This window comes from Chionomys nivalis, chromosome 14, assembly GCF_950005125.1.
Source record: "Chionomys nivalis chromosome 14, mChiNiv1.1, whole genome shotgun sequence".
Lineage (NCBI taxonomy): Eukaryota > Metazoa > Chordata > Mammalia > Rodentia > Cricetidae > Chionomys > Chionomys nivalis.
In genome coordinates, this window is record NC_080099.1 from 40,597,116 (window position 1) to 40,613,634 (window position 16,519).

Below are 16,519 nucleotides of genomic sequence, written 5' to 3' on the forward strand. Positions count from 1 at the left end.
CATCCTTTGCAGAGGGTCAGCTCAAAACCAGTTGTTCTTATGAGAACCCTCCAGTGTGCCCCAGTTGGAATCCCTGCTGTTTAGCTCTAAACACGTACCTCTCTGCCACCACTTACTCTTTTTCATGCTGCTCCGCCCTTTCCGAAGAGACCCTTGTCCCGGAGTCCCTGGGCCGGCTGTGCTTCCTGCAGGGTTAACCACGGCAGTGGGCACAAAGACGGATTTGAAGGGTCGGTTTTGCCGGGGATCACCTTCTGAAAAGCTACCCTGAGAGGACACAGAGGAGGTGGGTAATGCCCATGTGGTGTAGACAGTGGGACTCCGGGGATCTGGAAAACTAGATGTCTTTCTAGTTGTTGAACTATTTTGTAAAAGAGAAGAAATGGAGAGAGAAAATGTTCAGTTAAGAGTCCCATTTCTTTTTTAAACAGTTCCCAACCATATGAATGTAGCCACCCTTGACCATCCACACCCATTCTTCTGTCACCCACAGATCTGCCTATGTTGATCCCACCCCCCTGCACCTTAATAACTATGTGGGTCCTGACATCAGGGAGATGGGCTTATGAAGTCCTGGAAGACCCTGCACCCTCAAACTTCATTTTTCCATGTAGCTCGAATCACCCTTCACCCCACACTCCTTCAGCCCAAGGTCAGGGTGCAGGCCTTACGTAAGCTCACTGCTCTTTTCTTGCTTTGTTTGGTAAGTCTCTGTTTACTCAGTAGCTTTCCCACTCAATGCTAAACCATCTGAAGGTGAGGGGTTCTGAGGTTTATTTTATAGCCTCTGCCATCTGCCCATTCTGCTGATTAATGTGTGTGTCGAATGGCAGCCTCAGCCTCGATGCCTTGAGAGTTCCTTCTAGTCATTTTGGTTAGCACACGTTGAGGGTTTACTGTAAGCCAGACACTGGCCAGGTACTTCACACATATTAACGTGAGTTCTTCGTGACAGTTTTCCAAGACAGTGCCACTTTCCCTATAGCTTTATAGACTTTTTAATTTGTAAATTACACAGAGCATTTATGGGACTGGAGAGCACGCTTAATTGGCAAAGTGTTTGCTGTGAAACCGCGAGGACCCAAGAACAATCTCCAGCATCCAGTTATAAAAAGCCAGCCACGGTAGTAGTATCTTCTGGGGAGGGGGAGACAGGCAGATCCCTGGAGTTTGCCGGCCTAGCCGAATTGTTGAGTTCTAGGTCCCAATGAGAGACCCTAGCTCAAAAGATGAGGTAGATAATTCCAAAGGAATGACACTTGAAGTTGACCTCTGGCCTCCACACCCATTTGCATATACATGTGCATTCTCTTACATACACACACACACACACACACACACACACACACACACACACGGTGTATGTGGGGAAAGATAGACACACAGAGACTCATGGTTACTTGGCCAAGCAATTACCAGACTGGAGGTCTGGTAAACCAGGTCTGAGCCAGCTCTCTGCCCCACTTCAGAACTATACCAACTCCGGGGCTAGTTGGAGAAACAGAGAAAATTTGTCTGTTTTGCACCTGGAATCAACTTAGGCAGCTTGCAGTCCTGAAGTGACTTTGTAAGATGCTAATGCTTCAGTCTTGGGCTGCGATGTCATGAGCAGCACTGAAGTTTTATAAACAACAAGCTCATGACCACTGTTTCCAGTTCTGTGAAGTATATGGTCGTAGCTGTTACTTGACATGCCTTTCTCTCTCTCAAATGACCCAAACCTGGCATCCTGTCTCTTATGGGCAGCCCATCAGTCACTCTGTCACTCTGATGACTAAATAGCCTCTGATAATTCCACAGAAATGACAAACTCCCTCAGGGCCCTGGTATAGAAAGCCTTCAGGTGTCATATCCCCCAGTGCCCTCCATAGTTTTCTTTAGGTTATTTCTTCTCATTCTTCCTCATCCTCGTCATCTATTCTGCCTATCAAGAAACCACGATGTATACTATAATGATGAACCAGTGTTGCATGAAAGCAGGCAAGCTATTGTTTAACTCTGGCCAATGCTACTCAAGAAACAGGCTTGTCAAGTGTTCTAAGAACGGATGCCTGCAGCAAGGGACCCCGTATCCAGAGCTGTCAACCTGGTCTGGTCCCCATGGTGTGGTCAATAAGAGAGTGGAGTGAACCATTAGTGAGAAAACAAGTCTGTATTCTAGAGATGAGGCCTGGGAAGTGAAGAAGATCTCCAGCAAATGATTTCTATAGCAGAGTACAGCTGATCTGGGTTTGAACAAGAGGCCTCTGGGAGTTACTTGCTGCAAAGTGCATCAGCAACAGGCAAGACGAGTTCCCAAATCGTTTCCAGCAGGAGAAACAGAAGCAAGGACAGAATCGAGCTAATTAGGCTCAAGCCAGTCTCATTCCACCAGTCCCTTCTTTGAACGACTGTTTATGGCACCAGGTATAAACTCAGCACTGGGCTTGATTCCAGGAACTCCTAAACTGTGATTTTTTTCCCCATCCAATGCTGACTCCCTCTATGTCTTTTGGCAAAAAGCTTAGCACTTACCTAGCATTTTCTTCCAACATCAAAGCACTTTGCTAACTTGTATTAATTAATCCCTAGGAAACCCCAAACCTTGAAGACATTATGACCCTTGTTCTCAGAGGACACTGAAATACATTCTGGGCTTAAGTGGGAGGAGTGGATATTCTGGTTTGCTCTGCTAACACAGGTCCCTGTGTCCCTTTCTGTCTGCGACGTTAGACCTTATCCTGTTTTCAAAGAGAGCATTCCACATAGAGTTCTGCTGGACTTGCCATGGGAAGCAGCCTCCTACTAAGGAGAATTGTTGAACTTTGACCATCTTTCTCATATCTATGTGGGGAAAAAAAGGTCACAGTGATGACTCCTTGTCACATTCCCCCACCCATAAGACACAAGGCAGGCATACTTGTCTGTGAAGGCTAAAATACAGAGCCATCCTGCCTAGCTGTATAGACAGGGATCTACTGGGAGGATAAGAGCTAGGTGGAAAGGACCTGGGAACAGGATGCAAGCGGGCAACTGAAGGTTCAGTGGGAGGATGGGGATCTGAGGCAGGAGTGTGGATCAGAAGTAACTGCTGGCCTCACCATAATGACTTCAGCTTTCCTGTATTCTTTCCTCCATGACTCCTGTTTCAAAGTCCAAGTAGAACTGCAAGATTGGTCAAGCTAAGCTGGCATGGTGGCACACATGTAATCTCAGCATTGGGGAGATGGAAGTAGGAGGGTAAGTATCTTCATTAGGGTTTCTATTGCTGTGCAGAGACTCCATGACTACAGCCACTCTTATAAAGGTAAACATTTAATTGGGGCTGGCTGACAGGTTCAGAGGTTTAGCTTATTGCCATCATGGCGATATGCAGGCAGACATGACACTAGAGAACCAACATTTGGATCCTCAGGCAGCAGGAAGAGAAAGACACTGGGCCTGGCTTGAGTATGTGAAACCTCAAAGCCCATCCCCAGTGACACATTTCCTTCAACAAGGTCACACCTACTCCAACAAAGTCACACTTCCTAATAGTCCCACTCCCTGTGAGTCTACAGGGCGTCATTTTCATTCAAACCCCTACAATAAGAAACTCAAGATTAGCTTTATTTACACAGTAAGTTCAAAGCCAGTCTGGGCTACCACAAGACCCTGTCTCATGCACCACCAACCTACAAGAAAAGAAGATTAGTTATGGATGGGATGAGGAGACAGTTGAGGACCACCACTTACTGAGAGCACACAGGACAAAGACTCAAGGGGATGTTGGTGCTTTTAAGAAGGGGTTTGGATGCTGAACAGATGGACACTGTAAACCCTTCATATATCTGCGGTGTGGAAGAGAAGAGACTTCATGGAAGCAGAGGTTTAGCTATGGTTAATAAGAGCTGGGCACATTGGTAGCTGAAGTATTTTTTTTTTTAACTATGGGTCCACTTACTGAAATTTAAATTGAAACCTTGCCATTTTGGTCATTTTTGATTGGGAGACATTCTCGCTGTGTAGCCCTGTCTGCCTTGATATCCACTATATAGCTCATCCTTGTCTCAAACTTCTGCCAATCCTCTTATCTTAGCCTCCCGGAGTGCTGGGATTATTGGCCTGTGTCACAGTGCCCAGTTCTGGTTAGTCTGTAGAGATAGTTAATTCCTAAATTCTGTCTCAGTTTGTCAGGGCATGATGCTTTAAAAGCAAAGGTTTCAGTGCCCAGGGGACACCTCGCATCTCTGAGCCCTGAACTGTTGGCATTATATACCAAGGGAGCTAATGACACTACAGAGCCATCGCTATAAATAGGAAACAGGCAAGGGGGGCGTCGAAGAGCAGAAAGGAGTCTTGCATGTGTTGTTTAACCTACTAGGTTCTCACATAGGACTTGGTAGTAGCAGAAACAAAGATGACAAAGGACAATACTTTTCAGTTCTGAGAAGTGGGAGGATGAAACATAAGGATGGGTAGGACCAGGGCCTAGGTGTACCCAGCTGGAAAATTTGGCAAACGTTATTCACATCTAAGGTTAGTGAGGACGGGAGCTTTCTTTGTATGAGAAATACTGTCAAGGAAATAACACTCAGATTCCTTCTAACACAACAGCACTTAGGGACAGAGATACTTGTTCTTCTTGGGAATGCCACTTCCCCACAAGAAAACCATGTCCCAACCTTAACACCTCACAATCTGCTAATGTTCAGATTTCTGTGGCCTTGGAAACAGGCTCAGCTCACTGGCAATCTGTGGTGCCGGAACTCCACCATTGTCTGGTATGCAGCCATTTCAGGGGGGGTGAGCACAGATATGCACGGCCTGCATGTTTGGGTGTACTGGGTGTCTGCTTAAAAGAAAACCAAGGAAGAGAACGGAAGCAGAAGTACTGGGAAGCTGGAATCCCACATGCACACGGTGACCACACATTCCGATCACCCCGGGGCACTGAAGGCTTTCCTCTGTTTATACTTCCTCAAAAATACTCATGTAGAGACGGCAAATGTCTGACTACTCTCATTCATCCTAATACTTTGATGACGCATCCAGGACTCTGGGCTTAGGCTGACATATAAGCAAAGACGTTGGCAGTCGGCATGGGTCCTAGACTCCTTAGGTCAGATCCCACAGAAGATAGTCATCCCCCTTTCTCCTTACTGTCCCTTTGCAATCATCCCAACTTCTTTTCAATACCTTCCCGCTTCGGTTTATCTCATCAGACTCCACTGCCCATGACAGCTGTCGCAATCGCCTACTGTCTAGATCTGCTTCTCCTCTTATTCCTTGAGGATTTTAGCTTCTGGCTCCCCTATTAGTCTCTTGACACCTCACCACACTGCAATGATCTCATCTAATCTCGTCTAATTAATGGCTTTAAATAGCATCTCAAGACCAGGGCTCTCTCAATGCTAGCCGTGCGTACTTCGTGGCTCACCAGCATCTTTACTTGTGTTACCATCAGACATCTCACACTTAATCTGCTGGGAAGTAAGTGTTTGCGTCACAGCTCAAACCCCTCTGCTGGTATTTCCATCATTGTCATCCTAATAAAAGAGACGCTATCTTTTGGTTAACTGGGGTGGGGGAGGGACCTCACATTCACCTTGAATCCTCTCCCCCTCCCCTTCTGATATTTAGTGTTAGAAAGCCTCTGATGCCTCTAGTTTTAAGGCATTTGTGGACTCTGCATCCTCAAATTCCCACCACATATGCTGACAGCATGATGACTTACCCTCTCTGAAGGATCCTTACGGTATTCCCTTAGCTAGATTTTCTGTCTCTACTCTTTCTTCGCTACAGTCTATTCTCAAACCAGCAAACAGAGAGCTTATGGCTAAACATAGGTTAGATTGTGCTACTCTTCTGCTCAAAACTGCTATGAAGCTAAAACCAAACCCTTCATTATGATCTAAGAATTCTAGATGACTTGGCCCCATTTACCATTCTGACCTCATCTTCTATTGGTCTCCCCCGTCATTTGCTCTTGTCCAGTCTAGTTGGTTTTCATGTCAGGTCCATTCCTACCCCAGGGCTGTTGAACTTGCTGTTTCTGTGGCCTAGAATGTACTTCTCTTCAAGATCAGCTTGGCTTACCTCCCCATTTCCCTCGTTAAAGTCGAATCCTTACACACAGATATAGGTGCATGCATGTGTGTTTTATTTACAAATATTTCCCCAGGTCCAGGAAATCTGATGTATAGTTAACATCAAGGAACTGGAGAGATGGCCCAGCAGTTAAAAGCACTCGTTGCTCTTTCAGAGGCCCCGAGATTGGTTCCCAGCACCCATATGGTAGATCACAGCCATTTGTAACTCCAGTACCAGGAGATCTGATGCCCTCTTCTGGTCTCTGAGGGCACCAGACCTGCACACAGTGCACATGCGTACATGCAGGCAGAACACTCATACACATAGGATCTATAAAAACATTAAACGTGTTTGAAGAGATGAAAGCGTTAGCGACACACACTTTTGGTTTGCCATTCTTTCAACAAATTCTAAGCACCTTACATTGAAAGGAATAGCTATGACGTCCCAACTTCTGTCACATAAAAAACCCAAAACAAGAAAAATAAAAAAAAAAAAACCTTTTTATATAACTTTGGTCCTTGAGGACCTCATCTTTGCCTATACTTATCTAGTCAGGGGTCCTTCTGCCTCGCCAGCTAGCCATGTAGAAGAAACTCTATTAAGAATGTAGCCTTTTATTGAACCCAGACCTTCTAAATGGTATCCCCTGCTTTTCTCTGTTGTCACCATGACCTCAGTCTAGCTTCTGGCACACACAGTCACTCATGATCCCTTTGTCCTTTGCTTCCCACTAAACCTCCCCACTGTATCAATTTCTTCCACCCTGTAGTTTGTTCTTTTCTCACCATTGTTGCTGTCCTCCTCCGGACACAGTGCCCACCTGAAGGAAGGTCTGCCAAAGTGGCAGTGGGGCTTGGATGCTCACAGCATCTGTCACTAGCCTGGAGTTTGTGACCCACTGATATGTCACAAAGACAGGGTTTAGTGGGTGCCTGAGAGCTGGGCAGGTGGGGCTGGAGGAATCACAATAAACTTGTGGTCTGCAGGACTCGATGGGCACAGTGTGGAGAGACAGGATAAGCTAAGGGTCAGTGACATTGATTAGGTATGTCACTGGGAACACTGGGAGGAAGGGCTCCCTCAGGGTAACCAGTCTTTGATCCGGGGCATGGCTGGACAAGTATGGATCTGAATCCATGGAAATTCTGCCTCATACTTGAGTGTCCTGAGAACCTTCCAAGATGCTCCAGGGAGGCATTTGGTCACATTTTCCAATGAGTTGGTCAATGGTATTGTTTTGATGTCAGATGCGATGTGGGAAGTCTGAGACTCAGCAGCAGAAGGCCTCAGAGGCAATCTTAAGCCAGCCATATCACTGCGCGTCAGTGCCTTCATCTGGAGAGTGACACACGGACCTGAGGAGCTGGACCTGGCTCTTTGCATGGCCGGAGAGTTAAATGAGGCAAAGCTGGGCACTGTGCTTCACACCTGTAGTCCTAGCATCTGGGAGTCTGAGGCAGGAGGATTGGGGGTTTGAGGTCAACTTGGCTAAGTTTCAGGCCAGCCTTTAAATACACAGTGAGACCTCTAGGGGGGTGTGGTTATAAATATGTTGTGTGTGTGTTAATGAGATGCGAAGGCAAAAGCTATTTCTAGGCTTTTACTCTGAAAAGGCCCTGAGTCCATCATCCGTTCAACCCATGCAAGGGCCCTGGAGACGCACCTGAAAACAGGGATGACGTAGTCACTTGGAAAGATGCCAGCTCGTCCTGTGACTAAGGAGAGACCCCTTAGCCAGCCATCTTGGTACTTCCCCAACACCTTGATGCCTTCTCCCTTTTGCAGGTCCAGCTCCTCAGGTCCGTGGGCTGAATAAGCGTGCAGAGCTACAAACCTGGGAACGCAAAGAGTTCATAAGGGAGGCAGGGCATGCCTGGGGAGGGCGCAAAGCTGAGGAAGGGCTGGGGGAGGCCATTCCCTAGAGCGCACCTGCCAGCACCTAGCAACAAACGCCATTAAAAGTGGAAACTTAACCATGGAAGGCAGACAGAAGTGGAACACCCTGGCTGAAATGCCAGTGGGTCTCCTGCCTTTGTCTCTCCACTCCATAGAGCACGGCACAGCTGGCAATCAGATAGGCCAACATGGGCACTGTGACAATGGGGAACTGACTTCCAGTAGAGAGGAGACTTGAAGGACAGGATCAGTGGCAGAGGTGTATGACAGTCCACGGTAATGCTGTCTGCTGTCTTTCTGAAGACAGCAAGGCTCAGAGTGACAGGAGTCATGACAGAAGCCTCTTTGAAACCCTCTTTGGACTGAGAGTAGGGGTTGGTTTGACATCTAGGAGCAGCCTGGGAGACAGCTGGATGCCAACTGCAAAGTGTACGCTGGGAAGGAGGAGGCAGGGCTGACTATCATTATTATTTCTGCACATAATGATTCCACTGGCTCAACAGTAGGTGGAGGGGGATGGGTTTGTATCATGCAAAAATGTGAGTGAGGAGAAAGAGGACACTGTATTCTCAAGTTCACACAGGAGTCAGGTAGGTGGTGGCCAAGTATGAGTCATGGTGGTGAGGACACCAGGGAACAGAGAAGCTGAGGCTGAGGACATGAGAGCCGCTGCCTCATGGAAGGCATTAAAGAAAGAACTTAATTGCCTTGGGTTCGGGGTCACTTTAGCCAGGCGTGGCCAAGCTTTTGACATTGTGACATGATGTTGTCATCTGCAAAATTTATGCCCCATAACTGTATAAGTGAGTTTACAGAAAGTAAAAAAAGCAAAATAGATCTGATAATGTTTTAAGTTAGCTTATGATTGCGTGTTGGGCTGTATCCATAGTTTGGTCTCATGTGGCATGTAGGCTGCAGTTTGGACATGCCTGGCAGTCCTTTGAGATCCTAAGGACTGTGAGACACACATAAACTTGTTATCAAAGTGGATCTTATTTGCGAGTGTTCTTCTTACCTACAATGCTGAATCTATTTGTTTTTACTGATTCTAGTAAGTCAGTATTCATTTCTGTCCCAATATTTTAAACCTTCAGGGAGACAATAGAGACTGCTCAGTACCCAATCTCCTAGCAGTGCTATAGTTTCCAATCTGCAGTTTTCTCATCTGTGCTCATCATCATCGGTGGCGGAAAAGGAGGCGAGGTTAGCCATTTGGATGCTATGGTTTGGGCATGGAGACTAGTGGCAGAGGGTTGCAAGGATGAGAGCTCTGCTCCAGAGGCTTGAGGAGGAGGTGCTGAGCTTTTTACTCACATGTTAGTTGAGAGCTGTTGCTGGGAGCTGGGCACACTGACCATGGCTGTGGAATGTCCCGGGGAGGCAGGTGCGGGCTGAGAAGTGCTGACCTATACAGACAGGAGAGACAGCCAAGCAGAACCAGTGAGCACCCCAAGTCAGGCAGGTGAACAAATCACAGAGCAGCTTGACAGGTTGAAAACCAACAGCCATGTTCAGCACCGCCCACCCGGCCATCTCTCTGGTTTGTTGCTCTGGGTAGAGTGACGGGGAGCAGGTGTCTTATGGCCGGTCCAGGTGGTGTTCAGGGCTAAGTTTTCAAAGGAGTGTAGCAGAGTACGGCAGGCTGTCAACTGAGAGCCAGCAGGACCATGAGCTTCTCCTGTCCCATCCCACCCAGTCCCTGTGTGAAAACCTGCACATGGAGAAGAACAGGACAGCGGACTGAGACTCAGCATTTGGCTCCTCCCCCACACTTTTAAGAGCCTTCTAAGTATCAACAAATTTAGTCCTCACCGGAGGTAGCATATTAATCCCCATTTTTTCCTTCAGAAGCTGAGACACTTTGGAGGGGGGGGGACACAACAGTTACTTAACTAGGACAAACAATTTAAAATTAAGTCTAGGATATGAGCCGACCTGCTCACTAACTACTGATAGCATTAAAACACACACTTACAGAGACACACAGACACACACACATGTCCTAGCAGCATATACAATAGCTTACAGAACATGATTGTGAACCCTTTCCATTTCTTCCAGATAAAACCAGATCAGCAATGATAGACACCTCTGAACTCTGCCTACTCTCCTAGATTCTTCCTTTGTCTAACAGGCTGATGTGCTTAAAGAAAAAGGGTGTGTGTGTGTGTGCCCGTGACCGTGCATGCACAAAGGTAGAAGTCAGAGAAAATTTTATAGATATCAGTTGTCTCCACTATACAGGTCCTGGGGATAGAATTCAGAGGTTCAATCATCAGGCTTGGCAGCAAGCACCTTCCCTGCTGAGCCATCTCATTAGCCCTTCCCTTGTCCCCACGCTCCACTCCTTTCTTTCTTTTTTTGAGACAGGAACTCTCATTGGGACCCAGGGCTTGCTGATCATGCTAGGCTGGCCAGCCAGTGAGCCATCTCTGGGACAACAAGTACACACCACAACATCTGGGTCTTTCATGTGGCTTCTTGGGGTTGAACTTGTCTTCTTAGTTGGGTGGCAAACATTTGAAAGGCTGAGCTATCTTAGAATAGTCTCCTGCTTCCCTTTCCAGCCTTGCCTGTCTTAGGTAGGGTTTCTATTGCTATGACAAAAAACCATGACCAAAACGCAAATTGGGGAGGAGAGGGTTTGTTTGGCTTACACTTCTGTATCGCTCTTCATTATTAAGTCAGGACAGGAACTCAAATAGGACAGGAACCTAGCGGCAGGAGCTGATGCAGTGAACATAAAAGGGAGTTGCTTACTGGCTTGCTCCCCATGGCTTGCTCAGTCTGCTTTCTTATAGAACACAGGACCACTAATCTAGGGGATGACACCACCCACTGATGGGCTTGGCTCTTCCCCATCAGTCACTAATGAAGGAAAAGCTCTACAGGCATTCCTACAGCTCTGATCTTATAGAGGCATCTGAGGTTCCCTCCTCTCAAATGACTTTAGCTTGTGTCAAGCTGACATCAAACTGTCCAGCACAATTGACTACTTGGCAATCAGACACACAGGAAACACAGCACTGTTAAGCTGCAACCTTTCCTTTTTTGTTCCTCCTGCAGATGACACATTAACATTAATATCAACATCACAATACAAAACATCTTACAAACTTAAAATGTCCCATGGTCTTTACAAATTCAAACACTTTCAAGTTTTTTATTTTTTTTAACTTCAAAACCTCTTTTACAACCTAAAATCTCCTAAAATTTAATCTCTCAGCTGTGGGATCCCATAAAATAAAAAAAAAAACCCAAATAATTAAATAATTCCTACTACAAGAATGAAATACCAGTGCACAGTCACAGTTTGACCAAAGCAATGTCCGCTGTGTGGGATTCACTCGCAGTCATCTGGGCTCCTTCAAAGAACTTGGGTCATGTCTCTAGCTCTGTCCCCTGCATCCCACACAGCTTGTCTTCCAAGCTTGGGCAGGAGTCACTGCCTCCAGCTGCCGCTGTTCTCGGTGGTCGTCCCATGGTACTGGCATCTCTCTGGGTCTCCTGCTGCACCTGGGCTGTGCTTTCACCAATACCCTCTCCTGGGCTCTCTTCACGGTGCCAGGCCTCTGCTTCCCTGCGTGGTCCCTTCAGTCTTGGGTCTTTAACTGCTACTGAGGTTGCACCTTCACCGATGGCCTCTTCTGGCCTCTCACAGAGCCAAACCTTAGCTGCTCTCCATGACCCCTTGCCTTCAAAATCAGTACCACCTGGGTGACTCTTACATTACCAAGTTAGGTTACCAGCGGGAGGTTACAAACCTTGGCCACCTTTGGAACACAGCTTCTGTGTGCTGACTCTCAGGAAACACTTCCCAGAAGACTTTACCTCACTGATGCTGGTCTCTTTTTAATCATCAGTAATTTCACACCTCCAGCTAACCAGCATTAATTATACCAGTGAAACAAAGGTGACTTAGTGGTTCTGGTCTCTAGTTAATTGCAGTTGATTCTTCAGCCCCACCTGACTGGAACCACATATTCTACCACAAAGGCCTGGCAGAATCTTTGCTTCCCTCTGAAACTTACCAAGCCAGGCCCTCATTGTCTGCATGGCTCTTGACATTCTTGTCTTCAAACCTCTGACAAAACAGTTCACTGAATTCTCAGTACTGAATGGCTCTTCTAGCCCAAAGTTCCAAAGTCCTTACAGTCTTCCCTAAAACATTTTCAAGTTTGTCACAGTAATATCCCACAATCCTGGCACCAACTTCTGCCTTAGTTTGGGTTTTATTGCTATGAAGAGACTTCATGACCATATCAACTCTCAGAAAGGAAAGCATTTAATTGGGGATGGCTTACATGTTCAGAGGTTTAGTTCATTATTATTATTGTGGGAGGCATGACAGCATGCAGGCAGACATGGACCTGGAGAGGTAACAGAGTTCTATGTCTGGATCCAAAGGCAGAAGGAGAGAGAAAACCATTGGACCTGGCTTGGGCATAATGAAACTCCAAAGCCCACTCCCAGTGACACATTCCTCCAACAAGGCCACACATACTTGAGCAAGGCTGCACCTTCTAATGCCACTCCCTAACCATTCAAATATCTGAATCAAACATATGGGGGTCATCCTTATTCAAGCCACCAACCTTCCTCTGCTCCTGCTTGTCCTCTCAGCCATGCCATCTCTTTGGCCATGCTGTTTTTGTCATTTGCTTCTCACCTCTTCCCTGTTACTTCTATTTTATATAAAAAATATAAGTCATAAGCACATCATGTGCACAGCAAGTATATATGATTTTATGCATCACTTACATAATAGTGTGGATGATGAGTGTATCGATACCACCCAACTCAGACTACAGATGGAATTTTGGATATTGTTCTTAGCAGCTCTCTGCATCTTTCTCAGTAACCACATGGCTCCCCTCCCTCTGGAGCAGCAGTCCTCAACCTGTGGGTTGTGACCCTTTGGGGTCCCATGTCAGAGAGCCTGCATGTCATACATTTACATCACAACTCATAACAGTAGCAAAATTAAAAAAAGTTACAAAGTAGCAATGAAATAATTTTATGATTGGTGGTCATAACCTGAGGAACTGTATTCAAGGGTCGCAGTATTAGGAAGGTTGAGAACCACTGCCCTAGAGGTTGAGAACCACAGTGCTAAAGTTTGTGCAAATCATCTAATCATTCCAGGCCTTTTCAGTGTAGTTTCTTCCTGGCACACATTTTTGCACATGCTTCTCTGTTTTGTCTGCTGTGAACATCATATAAAAGAACACGCAATAAGTACATCCTGCGACACGGGGGTTTGCTGTGTATTTGTGGCTCCTGTCTCGTATTTCATGGCAGAAATATACCACCACGGGACTAGTCTATCGTTTATATGTCATTTGGGCGGCTTTTAGTCCGGGGCTGTTATGAACAGTGTTGCTATGAACATTCCTGTACATGTCCCCTGTGCCCATGTACAAGTTTCTCCAGGATATACACCCAGGAATGGAATTGATGGGCCGTAGGGCAGGAGCCTGTTCAGTTTTATTAGGTAGTAACAAATTGTTTCCCAGAGTGGCTGTAACAATTTACACGTTTGCCAGCAACTAATGACAATTCCTGTTATTTTAGAGTCTTGCCAGCATGAGGTAACACTCAGCTCTTTAATATCTGCTCATATGCTGGTGTGAGATGCTAACTCATTGTGGTTATACATTCATGTCTCTGATATTCCAATGAATTTGAGTTTATTCATTTCCCCTGTTTTCAAATGGTTACCCATGGTTATTATTACATGAAATGTCTGTTCTTTCCAAATGTTTGTCTTTCCAAAGCCCTCTGGTTATTTATTTTCTCATTAAGTTGTGGAATCTATTATTTTTAGATATAAATCCCTTGTAGCTTGTATTTTTTTATTCTGTGTTTTTTTTTTTTTTTTTTTGATGGACACACCTAATTATATAATGCTTTCCTATACAATTCTCACTTGAAAAATCTTGGCTATGATGCCCTTTAATCTTGGGGTCGTGAGGTACATTTCTATGTTGCCTTCTGAAAGTTTTACCTTTCATATATAAGTTCTTTAGTCCACATGGAATTGATTTTTGATGAGGGAGGAATCAATCCAGTTTCATCCTTACCCCACATGGATACCCAATTAACTCAGCTTTGGAGTTCATTCTTCCCTTCTGACCCGCGGAGCTATTTGCCATAAATCACGTCTCCACATGGTCTGTTTCCAGGTTTTCTAGTATGTTCCACTGGCTTAAAAGAAGCTGCAGCTAAGTATTAGCATGGCTCAGACTTAGTTTTAAAGTAAGAAGGGACATCTGATCCTCAGACCTCAAGCCCCGCCCCAAGCAAACCCCGCCCCTTCTTAGAAATCTCTTTGCTTCTGGCTTTTTGTTGCTCCCTCTGAACCTTAAGACTTACTGTTTGTAGAACTCAATAAAAATCAATTGAAAAAAAAAGAGTTACTGTTTGAGTGACATGAAAAGGAACTCTAGGTGAGTGAGTTTGTGGGGAGAATAACAACTTTAAGATATTGAAATAAGGGTGTGATGGCACATTCCTACAATCCCAGCACTCAGGAAGCTGAGACAGGAGGATCATGATTAAAGGTCAGGCCCGACCTGTCCTCAACTCCCCTCCTATCCTCTTGCTGTTTCCTGTTTTTCTCTCCGCTGTTCGTTCAAGCCTCCCTTTTTTCCCTTTCTCCCTCACTCCTCCTGTCCTTTTTATTTAATTGTGTGACACGAAGCACTTCTCTGTAGCCCTGGATGGCTGGGAACTTGCCATTTGATCTTGCTGATTGCCTGCTTCAGCCTCCTGAGGGCCACTGTGGACCACCACACCTAGATAAGACACCGTTTAAAGAGAAATATTGCATGTTCCTGGCTAAAAGCACGACACAATTCATCATTTATTTTGTCTTTTTTGATCCTAATCACTGCAGAAAACTTGACATTATAGTGCCTGCCTGTCATCCCTGCTCTGGGAAAGCTGAGGTAGGAGGGTCAGAAGTTCAAGGTCACTGTTCTTCAACAAGTCAAGTTCAAGGCCTGCCTGGGCTACAAGAGGCCCTGCTCAGAAAAATAAATTCACACTTTAAAGTCTGTAACTTTACACCTAGTACTTGGGATGCTGAGTCAGGAGGATTGCCATGAGTTTGAGGGCACCTAGATTACACAGTGAGTTCCAAATCACCCCGAGCTAGGGAGAGACACTGAAGCAAGCAAGCAAGAAAATAAACAAACACCAAAAGAAAATTACCTTCCTTTTTTTGGTGTATAGAAGTGTGTTTATAAATACTAATTTAAGACTAGTAAACTAGTAACCTTGATAACGGCATACCTGTTCTCAATGCATTATTCTGCATTCTTTTGAATTTTCCATATAGATAATAATATAATAATATGATAACAAATATTTAGCCTTTACTATTTTCTTGATTAGTCAGCTGGCCAGGCCCCTAGATAGTCCAGCCTGTGGCAACTGAAGACCTTCAATTGCCTTGCAGCTAAACTTCGGCTGAATTTTACTGTCACCGAGTCAATTACACAAGCACAGAGCCCAGGGTGTTTGGACAATGGCTACCTCTCACCTTCCAGAATCCTCCTGTATCCGATAGGGATAAAGAGAGCCCAAAACACTTCAGACTGTTTTCAAATGTCCTGCTTGTAGCCCAGCTTTCAGAACACACCTGAGCACCCTACAAATATTCACTGAGTTCTTCCAAGAAGACTGGCATCTAAACCACTGGCACAGAAGATGAGTGGGCCAATGAGGACAAGACTCTTCTTACCCAGTTATTTCTTCCTTTGGCATCAAGAAGTTGGTAACACAGGAAAATTGAGGTGCATTGGTAGTTGGGTAGTGTTGCTTTTTGTTTTTATTTTTTCCCCCTTGATATTCCCAACCTCAGTCTCTTTTCCCATTGGATGATTTCCCACAGACACAGGTATTATTTCCCTCAATGGTGGACCTGGTCAAGGTTTCAGATAGACAGGCATTTGCTAATACAGAGCCTCATTGGGGCATGTCTGATCCCTTCCAGTCAGTGACTCTTCTGTGTGTCTGTGTTCTAGGTGAGGCCATCTGTGAATGAAAGGGTTTGAAAAGCAAGGCACAATTCCCTTGTTTTAAGGGTTATGTAATCTCATCGAGATAAAATGAGAGTGACCAAAATAAACCTTTGAGAATGCAACCATCACAAGACCTCGTATTCACAGACTATTCAGTAGAGGCCACACATTCCTAAGCACTTAATTTTCTCATTAAATCTTTATAGCAAGTTAAAAAAAAAAACAAGTGCTATTTGAGTGTGTGTGCACATGCATATGCATTTGTGGGGTGCATGTTTGTGCGTCTGCATAAATGTTCATGTGGATGCCTGAGGTCAAACTTGGATGTTGTGCCTCAGAAACTATACCCCGCCTCTCCTTTAGACAGGAGTAAGAGAGGTCCCTGGCATGTGTAGTCAGGCTGTGCATTCAGTATTCCTTCCTCCTTACAGGGCTCAAAGTGACCAGACACATATGCTCACAAAGTCTTACAAAAGAAGAAAGGTCAAGCAAGGTTCAGGGTCATGCAACCTTTTTCCTGTAAAGTTATCAGAGTATTTTCG

General features: G+C 45.4%; 1 protein-coding gene across 2 annotated transcripts in view; it reads right to left on the reverse strand.

The window, feature by feature from the left end:
- The window catches only part of Sh3rf2 (SH3 domain containing ring finger 2), a 110,733-nt gene that overhangs the window by 7,823 nt on the left and 86,391 nt on the right, over positions 1 to 16,519 (reverse strand). For both annotated transcript variants that reach the window (XM_057788237.1, XM_057788236.1), the window contains 3 exons: positions 9,265 to 9,356; positions 7,718 to 7,888; positions 117 to 361 (listed from right to left, as the gene is read on the reverse strand). In XM_057788237.1, the coding sequence (XP_057644220.1) occupies positions 117 to 361; positions 7,718 to 7,888; positions 9,265 to 9,356 (508 nt within the window). The remainder of the gene's footprint in view (positions 1 to 116; positions 362 to 7,717; positions 7,889 to 9,264; positions 9,357 to 16,519) is intronic.